This window comes from Rosa rugosa, chromosome 1 (genome assembly GCF_958449725.1).
Source record: "Rosa rugosa chromosome 1, drRosRugo1.1, whole genome shotgun sequence".
Taxonomy (NCBI): domain Eukaryota; kingdom Viridiplantae; phylum Streptophyta; class Magnoliopsida; order Rosales; family Rosaceae; genus Rosa; species Rosa rugosa.
In genome coordinates, this window is record NC_084820.1 from 31,612,585 (window position 1) to 31,625,010 (window position 12,426).

Below are 12,426 nucleotides of genomic sequence, written 5' to 3' on the forward strand. Positions count from 1 at the left end.
CATAATTAAACGAATGGAATGAGAGAACAAAGATCAAAACCGAAACTTATGATTAAAATTGATTCAAACCCTAATATTGTTCATCTAAGTCATGAGAAAGGAGTTGATCATGTGAAACATTCGAAAGCAAATGAATTCCCATTTTTTACTTTTCAATGCTAATTAACCTAAGCGAAAGCACCTAGATTAATCCTATCAAACATGCAATCAAACCCTAGAAAGCTAGTCAATCATGTCATGTTTAACGCATTACACATAGAGAAAGGCTATCAACTCAAGTGTACAACTTAGTATGGAAAAGTCCACCTAATTGCAATTCTCTTTAATTAAATTCGATCTTTGTACAAAACCTTTACTACTTTGATTCAAGTTTACACAAAACGAAAAGTCGATTTCATGTTCTTAAACCTAGCACCAATTATATCGAAACCCTAAGTGTTTGCAACCACATAAGATTAAAATACAAAAGTTATCCATAATGCAAATTTAATTAAACAAACCCACATAAGCAACTCTTGAATCACAATATATGAATCTGAAAATTCTCAATTAATCATAAAATTCCAGAAATTAACAATTGTTCAAACATATATGTCAACTAAGGCAAAACCAACGAAATACAAAGCAAAGGTTACAAAGTAGAGGTCGAATTACACCGTGGATGGAAGATGAAGATGGGTGAATAACGTTGAATCCTTTGAGACTCGAAAGCAAGCTTCAAAGGTGGAGGATGGATGATGATGCTCACGGCTTGGTTCTTCTCTTCCTTGGCCTTGCTTGAACTTCGTGGCTTGCCCTAGAGGATGTTGGAAAGGAAAATGGAAAGGAAATGGAGAGACAAAGAAGATGGAATGGATGAAGGAATGTGGTTAGAGTGAGAGGAGAAGGTGTTTATATAGGGAAGAAAAAGAAGAGTGAAATGATAAATGGAAGAAAAATAATGAAAGTGGTTTGTAAAATATGGAAAAGATGGAGTAATGATGAAATGAAAGCAAGGCATGAAGGTGCAGAAGTATGGAAGTGATGATGATCTATTGGAGCAGAAAAATATATCCAAGGAAAAAGAGAAAAGCATCTAGCTTTCTTCATGTGGGTAGGAAACTTGAACATGTGGTGTTGAGCTGTTTTTAGATCAGTTTCTGCCCCTTTATTCCTTCAATTATTTCTCCAACAGGACTTCAGATTTGGCTCGTGACTTCTTCATATGAAATGATCTACCATGAGTGTAGATCATTTTGGTAAAATTTCAGAATTTATTTTCATGCCTTTGGGCCAGAATCTCTGCTGGACTCCTTACGGGTCCAGTTTTCCAGTTTTGCTTCTGCAGGAAATTGGGCTGACTGTTTGAAGGCCTTCCACTCAAAACTAGCTCTGGCACTCTTCATAATAAATGATCCTTAGGATGTCTAGAATGGATCTGGAAAGTTTCAGCTCATTTAGAGTTCATTTGGTCAGGCGGCCGCTCCTTCTTCCTTGCTTGGCTTGGTTTCTCCTAGTCGGAGTAGGAAAATGTGTAAAATTGACATTTTAGTACATTTCCATTTTTCTCCACCATTTATAGGTAAGTGTGGACCTAATGCTCATTTCACCATCATTTACTCCAATGTACCTAAGAAAATAGAAATTGAGTTAAAAATCGATTCGTTAAGGAATTAACTAAGCAAAATGTGAGGAATTAACTATTAAAATACCACTTTAAAATGCTCCTATCAGTCAGCATTCTTTCCTATGATCTACAGGTTGATTTGTCTTATTTTGACTCTGCCAGTTTCTACAGCAACAACAGAGAGAGCATTTTCATCTATGAACATCATAAAAAGCAAACTTCGGAATAAGATGGAAGATGACTTTCTTGATGATTTGATGGTTCTCTACATTGAAAAAGAGTTTCCAAATAGTATTGATAATGATTCAGTGATTTCTGAATTCGAAGTTAGTGGAACTCGGAGGGTACGGTTCAGTTAGATATATGCTTGTAATTTGTAATTTATGGGGTTTTGGTTTTATGTCCCCCCCATTGTAGTTTTGGTTTTATGTAGGGTTAAACTGTTATTGAAATGTTTATCATAGCTACTAACCTACACCACTGGGATGTGTAAAATTGGACCAAGATCATAAAAATCTGCGTGGAACTGAAAAGCAATTGGAAAATATTGAAGCAAATTAATGTATGTGTGATCTTGTGTAGGGGTGTATAATTAATACTATAGGTGTAATATCTAGGAAGAGAAATTTGAGCACAAGTTAGGAGTTAGGTTCTACTCTCTTGTTGAAAAACTGATGAAACGATCAATGTGGAGAATACTAACCAAAGAAGAAAAACGATAGATATGTGATTGTACCTGGTTCATACATAAAAATTCCTTTTACTTTATGGAAGTATGTTTTTGCTAACTTCCTCTGAGAATCATTATCAGCAACTCAATCATCATTTACAAGTCTGAAGTGTTTTAAAACTTTCAGAACAACGTATAACATGGTTAAAACTATGATGTAGCTATTTAGCTAGTAACATGAAAAAGAGGGAAAAAAAAACCTTTAATGCAGCAGTGGCAGCACATGTAACATGACTACTAACCACTGTCCATCATGATTTCTTCAAATTGTCGAAACTTCCTCTTTCTCAAGAGTTGGAAAAAGCACCTAGAAAAGTTGAGCTAAAATATTCCAATTTGTATTACTGAATCGCACCTTCGGAAAAAGCTATGTGATCTTTTTCAGACGTTGCCTCCCTGGTCATGTTTTGTGCAGAAATGTACGTACAGTAAAAGAGCCGCTGCGGCAACAAACAAAAAAAGTTTTTGTTTAAAATCCAACTTGGGTTTGGTTCAAAATGCATAAATGTATGAATGCATTTTTATTAACCTTATCCTACCTGGATTTGGTTTAAAATGCAGAAATGTATATACATAAATGCATTTATATTAACCTTATCCTACATGGGTTTGGTTTAAAATCCATATGAGGTTTCTAAATCTGCTAGCTACAGACGAAGAAAGTTTCTAAACCTACTTCTACTCCTATTCTAACCATGACTCCAAATCCTTGCTGAATGCAGTCAGATATTACTGTTATAAATACAAGACCTCTTCACAGCAGAACTGCAACATCTGAAAATCTCACAATCTACAAGAAGAGAAAGACAATACAATTAACATTCATTGATATCATGGAGACTGACGATTTCGACAATGTTCAAGCTGGAAAACAAATGGTTCAGGCTAGAGACTGACTGAAAAGGCATTCAGAGACACAGAGGTGCCCCCATGGACCATGCAAATAACGGTCAGGTCTATGGTCACAAGCTTTTTTCTTAGCATTCATCTTCAACTTCATCGTGCGCAAGCTCAATCTTACCACCGGTGTAATACCATCTCTAAACGTCGTAGCGGGGCTGTTGGGATTCGCACTGCTGAAAGGATACACTGCCTTGCTTCAAAAGTTAGGTCTGTTGAAGCAGCCTTTCACTACTCGTCAAGAAAACACAGTGGTTCAAACCTGTGTTGTGGCGTCGTCTGGGATAGCCTTCAGCAGTGGCACGGCAAGTTATTTACTAGGTATGAGCCCTCAGGTAGCTGCTCAGGGAGATGCAGGAAACACTCTAATCAACATCAAGAGGCTTTCAATTCCCTGGATGACGGGATATCTCTTCACAGTCAGCTTCGCTGGGCTTTTTTCGATAATAGCCTTGAGAGAGAGGATGATCCTCAAAAGAAAACTGACATACCCAAGTGGAACAGCAACAGCGCACCTCATCAACAGCTTCCACACCCCCAAAGGAGCTAAGATGGCAGCGAGACAAGTTTCTGCTCTCTTCAAGAGCTGCTGCGGCAGCTTTGTCTGGTCTTTTTTCCAGTGGTTTTTCGCAGCTTCGGATGGCTGTGGGTTTGCTAGCTTTCCAATTTTTGGTCTAAAAGCGTATAAACAGAGGTTTTACTTCGACTTCTCAACCACATATATTGGTTGTGGAATGATCACCTCTTACATGGTGAACATATCCATGCTCGTTGGGGCTGTGATATCATGGGGAATCATGTGGCCTTTGATTGAACAAAAGAAAGGTATCTGGTATGGAGCTCATCTTTCTGCAAGTAGTCTTCATGGAATCCAAGGTTACAGGGTCTTTATCTCCATAGGCATGATACTTGGTGATGGACTATACCATGTTATGTATCATGCTGGTTATATGAGTTTCATTCTCATTAAAAATCTCTATAGCAACATTCTCATTAAAAATATCTTTAGCAATAAACCAGAAGAAAAGAAAGTAGAGTTGGCATCGCCTTCGCCGCCACCACTATCATTATCCAATATGGAAGCTGGCGGATTGCCCTCATCAGAAACTGAGCTGAGTGAAAACTACGACGAGGAACAAAGAACTGAGTACTTCTTGAAAGACCAAATTCCACTCTCGGTTGCTGTCGCTGGCTACATTGCTCTTGCAGGAATATCAATTATTGTCCTGCCATTCATTTTCCACCAACTAAAATGGTATCATGTTCTGACAGCTTACTTCATCGCTCCGATTCTGGCCTTCTGCAATGCCTAAGGTTGCGGTCTCACAGATTGGTCCCTTGCTTCCAACTACGGCAAAATCGCAATCCTGATCTTCAGTGCTTGGGTTGGCCTTGAAAAAGGTGGTGTCATTGCTGGCCTCGCTTCTTGTGGTGCAATGATGAATTGATGAGCATTGTCTCGACAGCCTCCGATCTCATGCAAGACTTCAAGACTGGATACCTAACTCTCTCGTCTCCTCGATCCATGTTCTTCAGCCAAGTTTTCGGGACAGCCATGGGGTGTGTCATGTCGCCTTTGATATTCTGGTTCTTCTACAAAGCTTACCGGGTTGGTGATCCCACGGGATCATATCCTGCACCCTATGGCCTAATGTACCGTGGCATTGCACTCCTCGGAGTTGAGGGCTTTGGCTCACTCCCTAAACACTGCGTCACACTTGCAGTCTCCTTTTTCACATTTGCCATTGCCATTAACATAGTAACCGAGCTTTTGAAGCGTTACGAGACCAAGTACAAGATCTACAGGTTTGTTCCGAACGCAATGGCCATGGCAGTCCCATTCTATCTCGGCTCCTACTTCGTGATTGACATGTGTTTGGGAAGCTTGGTCCTTTTCTGCTGGAAGTTATGGAACAAAAAACAGGCGGAGGATTTGGCACCGGCGGTTGCATCTGGTCTCATCTGTGGCGAGTCTATGTGGGGTGTTCCGGCTGCGATCCTATCTCTGGCCAATGTCAAAGCACCAATATGCATGAAGTTCCTCTCTTACTCGGACAACGATAGAGTTGATTCGTTTTTATCTTCATCAGGATCTAGCTAGTGTTCTAGTGGTCTTTATTGGAGTTTAGCATATTGCCAGCAATTGTTTTTTGTCTATTGTTCTCTTCTTTTTCACTTTCTTTTTGCTGTCTCTTCTTTTCCTTCTTTTCCGTTTCTTTGTCTTTCTCCTTTTTCCTTTTGCTGTTCCCCTTTTACCTTTTGTTGTCTTCCTTTTCCCTTCCCTTCCGTATATATGTTTTCTCCTTCTTGTAAAAGATCATGTTAATTGAATCATATCAAAAAGAAGAAAAGCTTGCTCCATCAGATATGTTTTTCAATATGGTATCAGAGCAGGAATTCAAAGCCTGACTCTATGCTTCTTCTATTGGGAGTATGATGAATTTCACCTCCAATCCCGCTGCCTTGATTAATGAATTTGCTGCCTATCTCAACAAGAGGCAGGTGCATTGTGAAAAAGAAGAATCAGCTATAACTGGGAGTGAAAGCCACACTCCACTCCTTGGAAAATTTGCTGGCAATATGCTAAACTCCAATAGTCTTGTCCTTGATGTTCTAGTTTTTAGTTTCCATTAAGAGTTTAAGACTGAAGTTTTAGCTTGTGTACGTTGTAATTCTTATTTTTCATTTGATAATTAAACAATTCATTTGTTATTTTTTTTATTCGTTTTTCTTAGTTTGTTATTTCTTTTTTCAATGGAGTATTGCATCACTTGCCATTGCTATTCATTTTTCTTTGTTATTTCTTTTAATAGATCTGTTCTTCCATTCGACTAACAGAGTTGGAATTCTGATATGTTCTTCCATTCGACAATACCTTTGATCAATTTATTACTATGCTTTGAGTATGTGTTTGACAGCTTATCAGAGGAGAATGCAATAGTTGTTTGTAGCCTTGTCCGATGTAGTAGTTTGTCTCTCTTTGCTGGAGTTTTTATTCTCGTCTTCTGACACATGGAAATATCTTTACTGTCACTTGTAGTGCTGAACTACCACTACGGTACTACCTTACTGTAGAACAGCTATCGCTTTATCTGTATGGTAGAAAGATTTGGAGATGTTGCAGAGGGCTCACTTTATCACATCACACATCTGACTTCAATCCAGGCACTCCATTTCCTGATTGCTGCTGCTGGAGTTGCAGTCGAGGCCTCATGACTAGGGCAAAAGAAAATGTCTACGAGTTTTTCAGGCCTGACGTTGTTCTAGTGCTGTTTGGTGCTAAATTGGTTCTGGTTTGTTTCAAGATTTCACCCTGGTTTTTTTAGTTCATAGCAGATTGTATTACATTTGTTTAGAACATGAAAAGAGTTTATTCACAGACCTCATTTAGGTCGTCACTTTAGATGAACTATTTAACCAGTCTACATGGTTCTCTCTCAGTTGACAGAGTAAAAGGAACATATTGATCAGATGACAGTGAGGACAAAAAATCAAAAGGTACATCACGACTAAAAGCTACTCCTAAAGATCATCCTTCTCAGTTGTTGCCATCGGTATGCCTTTCATTTAATATCAGTTGCAACAAAACCTACTCCAATCTATTGAAACACAGGGACAAATTGTGAAATCGCCATTGTCATTTCCAGTGTAGGGAGTCCTCATACTCATTTCTCTTTCTTAGCCAATGCCTCCCCTTTGCACTCACTTCCGGTAGTAACAACAAAATTTGCGCCAACCTGAGATACAATACATAACATAAGATCCAGCCGCTACAGAGAAAAACGTAGGGTAAAAAGAGAGAGTTCCTGATTACTTACTTGACAATCTTTCAGTACGACACGATCTTGGAGCTGCACATTGCTGCAAACTACTGAATTTTGGATTGTACAACCATCGGCAATAGTAACATGATTCATAACAACTGAATTTACAACCTGCAGACAATAAAAAAAAACTTAAGAATTGATAAGATTATCTACAATCAAAATACATCTGTGGTCAGTAATTGACCCCCTGGAAGTGCAAATCTGGAATCAATTCGTAATCCAAGAATAAACAAATCATCTCACCTTCACATTAGAACCTATCCGGCAGTGACGGCCAATAACAGACCGTTTAACACTACATTTGTCGCCCATAATTGAAGCTTCCCCCAGCATACAATGTGGTCCAACCTAAAAGAATTCCACCAAACAGATCAGTAATAGCAATGTTCATAACATGGAATCGAATAATCTGTGGCTACACAAGCCAGATTTGATGCCATTAGGTATTATGTAGTTTTGGCAAGTAAAAAGCGGGACTCACAGTTGTTTTTGATCCAAGTTCTGCTGACGGATGGATGATGTTATTGTGGGCAGAGAAGGAATACCCAGACAGATGGCTAGCATCTCCTATAACCTGAGAACAAAAATATGACATCCGCAAATTGAAAGTCCAAAGGCTGAGATGTAGAACAGATAATTCTCATTGAAAACGAGCCCCCAACAAAACCTCTAAACACAAACTCACATCTCGATTAATGTCATTGAATGCCTGAATGGAATTCAACCGCATACAGTACTTGCTGTTGCTGGCAATATAAACACAGCATTTATGGGTTCTTCGAACAGGAAGTGAGCATTTAGGACCCAATGCATAGAGCTCATGGAAACTTGCAGTGGATGAATTAGCCAGGATTTGGGATAGCATTTCTTGGTTGTTTTGGTAACTAGCCTTTTCATTTCCATTTTCTTCTGGTTGTGGTACACCATTTAAAACCACCTCTGAGGCCTATGTATGAATAAGAAAAAAGAACCTGTCAGAGAAGAGACTTTTTTGAAGGGCAATAGTAAGCAACAGCACTAAACTAACCAGCTGTGTACGAACAAGGTAAGGTAATACATCCTGCTTTAAACTTTGAAATTTATCCTTTTGGTTTAGAACTTCCTGCAGAACAGACCTGGGAAGGCATGTGAAAGTAAATTGAGTCTAAAACGATCAATTTTGTATATGGAACAAACTCCCATTGAGAAAAGAAAGCAGAAAGAGGGGTAAAACCTTTTGAATGCATATAAATGAGCATCCATGAGATCAGATCGAATTTCCATCTACACAAAGGATAAACAAAAACTATTAGGGTTAAGAACAAGTAGATATGTATGAAACTTATATAAACACTAAATGAAATATAAATAACTTCACAGGAACTTTCTAGAGAGCATAACAGCAAAACAGGGAGAAGGCAAAGTTATTAAACACCCATATTTGTTCAAGCTTGAATGCTGTCCTTAAAATAATCTACTCGTATCAGCAAATTAAAGTTTCAAATAATCAGCAGTGATGTAATTAAAGTATAGAAATTAAATAACTTTTGAAACTTTTTTGAGAGGGCATTAGGATGATACCTAAGAGGCTAAGACCAAAGAGAATAGTTTCAGAGTCATTTGAACTTGTGGTTGTGAGTGTGATGACATTAAGCATTTCATCAATGAACCCATTTACAGCTGGAAAGTGTCCAAAACATTAAAACAGTCCACAAATGACAATCAATTACCTGACCAACCGCACAAAGTATATTCTTCTGAATTCGCATATCTTTTTCAAGTTCCACTCCTGGTAACATAGGGGAACATATCATGTTAACTGCTAAAGAAAAAACAAAAACAAAAGAAGATGAAAGATGATGATGATGATGATGATGATGAATATAACAAAAATATCTAACCCGTTGCGATGTACAGCAAAAACTGTTTTGTGGGATCCAGCCCAATTCTATTGTAATGTCCGGGTTTCTTGGCTTTGTCTTTTGTAACAGAGGACCCAGAGTCTGAAGGTCCACTTACAGGAGCAGAGCAGAGCATCGTTGTTACTACTGCATCATGACGTCTATGAGCAGCAGCTACTGCACCAGGAGAAACATCAGAGACAATATCACCACTGACAACCTGCACCAACAGCAAGACTTAACTAATCTTTACAAAGACAGACTTCGGAAGTGAAAACACTATAAAGGACATAGATGCTAACCAAAATGTCTTTTGCAGTCAGGAGGTGTGCGACGGCCCGAAGTGCACCAGCTGTTCCAACATCATCAGGGACTCTTTCAACCTGTTATAAACAGGTTGCTCGGTATCATATCAAGTATATGAGATTTTGATTAAAATTACATTCCATGCCTACAAGAAGTGCTTCCAGCTTTTGAAAATTGAAGCAGTAGATAGAACTAACGAAATAGAGGGAATCACATTTAAACCGAAGCTTGCATGCAAAGAAGAAAGTGGGAGGAGCATACAACACCATTCTCTGAAACCAGAATCACTAGTCCCGTAGCATCAAACAAATGCAACAAATATATTTAGTGTCTTAGTGGCAGTGTGGCACAACCATTAAATATGTAGTACTACCCTAACACAGGGGACAAGGCATCCTTTGGACTGTTTAACAATCTGAGATACCTCTAGAACAGATAAAAAAATAATGATGCTACAGTTAAAACAATAAAATAGAAATAAGCTAAAGCACAATATTCTTTAATCATTACAAATGGCCTGGCAAGAGCTTTGCTAAAGAAACCAACAACCAAGGGATGCCAATAAAACATAATAGGTAATAGGCTAAAGCACAGCAGGACTCCAATCATAAAAAATGGCCTCACAAGAGCTAAAAAAAGAGCAACCAAAGCAATGCCCAAAATCAAATTCTATCACACAATTCCCACAATCACAAGAGCTTGACATGCATCAGTACCATTCCTATGGATCATCCTTTTCCATCTTCTTAAGTGAAGTCCTACATCTGAGTAGACTTAAAATCCCTAGAATTCCTTCATTGCTTTCAGTTCAATCAGCATTCCTTGAAAATATTGGATGGGCCTTTTATGAAAAGAAACAGCTTTTATATCTTCATTTCATAGTTCTTCTAACTCTTTCCTTTGTTCATAATTTCATTAACTAAAAAGATACCGGTGGACAAGATATCCACGGATAAATACACCTGACTTCACCGGCTATATAAACCACACTACAAACAGAAATAGCAATTCCAATTACAATGAAACTAAACTAACATCTACATACCAATCTGAAGGAATGACAAAAGAAGAGCTGTTACTCAAGTCCGAGAAAACCAATTCCCACAATAATCCTCAGAGCAGGCCTTTCTTTTCCTTTTTCTTTTCTTGATAAGAAACAAACTCTATTAACCAAAGCAGAATATACAACAGAGGGATGCACTGATTATGGGCTGAGTATTTTGGATAGTGGAAGTGTAGACCTATACTAAAGTTTGGGGCAGCACTATCCACGCCCATGATGCAGTGCGAGTTTTCAATGTTCTTCAAATGTGATGGAAAAGACTGAAGTACTTAAGCGGCCTGTAAGTGTGCATGCAAGAGGTCGGAGAAGCGTAGTGCTTGAATCCAATGACAAGCTTCAAACAGATCACTTAAAGGGATTTACCCAGATGGAGGCTTGGAAGGTATGGTGTATGACATTATTCTTATAGCTGATCAAACAGAGACTTATGTCCCCAGGGCACGTAACACGGTAGCTCATATGTTAGCGTATCATGCTTCCAATTGCTCAACAGATTGGACTTGGGATGGCTTAATGTTGTCCTCAATAAATGAAGATGTACTTGCTTCCTAGAGTCGAATGAGAGTTTCAGTATCATTCGGGAGAAAAGAAATGAATGCATCATAGCTAGGTCATATTAGTTTGGAAATTCCAAATGTATTTATCTTCTCATGTTTCTTTCCCCAAAACAGTACCTACCATGATTTGTGAATAGCCATGCTCCAACATGGTCATTAAAAGTCGCTCCAACATTTTCATTGAAAGTCCTTCCCAGTATTTAGTCAATATGCCTAGAGATTCAAGAAAAATTTACGTCGGTGGTCTCATCTAGGGACCCTTGTGGCAATAAGAACTTACAATATTTACTATGGTTTATCAATTCCTATAATTCCATAATAAGGTGCAATATCTTAAGTTCTATTTACCTAAAACTCCAAGGACATTTTCCTATTTGTTAGAAATCCCAAGTGTATTCATTCGCAAAATTACTATTTGATTCACTCAACATGAATACTGGAATGCTAAACCAGAGCCAGCCTTGAAACATACCTGGATACGTAATCGATCAATATAAGCTTCTACAATCCAGTGCTCAACGCAATCATGCGCTTCTTTTCCTTCAACCGCCTAAAATCTCTCAGTAGAAAACAAAATCAAAGAACTATAGTAAGCCATGGCAATCGAAAGGAGACAAGCGTTTACTGATGAACAATCAACCGCAGATTATCCAAGGTATAGAGATTAAAAGAAGAAGGAATCGTACAACAATGATATCCTTAAGGTTACTGAGTTCTAAGAGCTCCAGGACGTACGAGATAACCGGCCGGTTCGCCACCGGAAGCAGAGCTTTCGGAACCTCCTGCCATTGTTTGAGCAAGAGTAAGAAAATTGGTTTCGTTTTGCGAGGAATGGAATGGAAAGAGAGAAAGAGAAGGGGATACCTTAGAGACGAGAGGGACGAGTTTCTTGGATGTTCCGCCGGCTAAGACCACCACTTGGAAATCCATCGCCGTCGCGTCGGAGCAGACGGAGTCAGAGAGAATAGGGCTCTCTCTCTGTAAAGCAGCGGTGAGAGATTAGTAGAACGGTGTGCCCCAAACCCTTGGGTTTAGTTCCAATTTCCAAATGCCTCCCTTAAACTATTTCATGAATTGTTCAAAAAAAAAAAAAAACTATTTTCATGAATTATTTCCTTCTTTTTTTCTGAGAAAATCATGAAATATTACCTTAAAAAGTGTTTAAGGTTATTATATTCACTGAAAATTATTTCAAAAAATAAAATACTAAATGAATCGCTATCGATGAGTTGTGACATAGATGATTTTGTCATCAAAATTTAATATTTTGTTAGGTCTGTTTGGAATTACAGTCAATTGCTTATGATAGATCTGAAAGAAATGCTTCTAAAACTCAACCAACACGCGCATTCCTTTCTTTCTTTCTTTTTACAATTTTTGTTACATTTATGATTAGTTTTTTTCTTTCTTAATTCATCTTGGCCCTTACTAGAAGCAATCTCAAATAGGACCTTAACATTGGTCTGTCTCTATTCGTCTTGACGACTTGACAAGAGTTTCCGAGCTAGCAATTCTGATGCCAACACCATAGATGAATCATCAAAATTCATAATATTC

At 38.3% G+C, this 12,426-nt stretch overlaps 1 protein-coding gene and 1 pseudogene across 1 annotated transcript; one reads left to right on the forward strand and one right to left on the reverse strand.

The window, feature by feature from the left end:
- Positions 1-1,836: 1,836 nt before the first annotated feature.
- Positions 1,837-5,337, forward strand: LOC133726164 (probable metal-nicotianamine transporter YSL7; annotated as a pseudogene).
- Positions 5,338-6,605: 1,268 nt separating this feature from the next.
- Positions 6,606-11,919, reverse strand: LOC133724656 (uncharacterized). The gene is made up of 13 exons (XM_062151434.1): positions 11,734-11,919; positions 11,556-11,651; positions 11,342-11,419; positions 9,246-9,326; positions 8,944-9,163; positions 8,773-8,831; positions 8,277-8,326; positions 8,091-8,178; positions 7,749-8,009; positions 7,545-7,637; positions 7,307-7,411; positions 7,055-7,171; positions 6,606-6,973 (listed from the first exon to the last, which is right to left on the reverse strand). Exons 1-13 carry the CDS (start codon positions 11,797-11,799, stop codon positions 6,902-6,904), a joined length of 1,386 nt encoding a protein of 461 aa, XP_062007418.1. The 5' UTR covers positions 11,800-11,919; the 3' UTR covers positions 6,606-6,901.
- Positions 11,920-12,426: the final 507 nt, after the last annotated feature.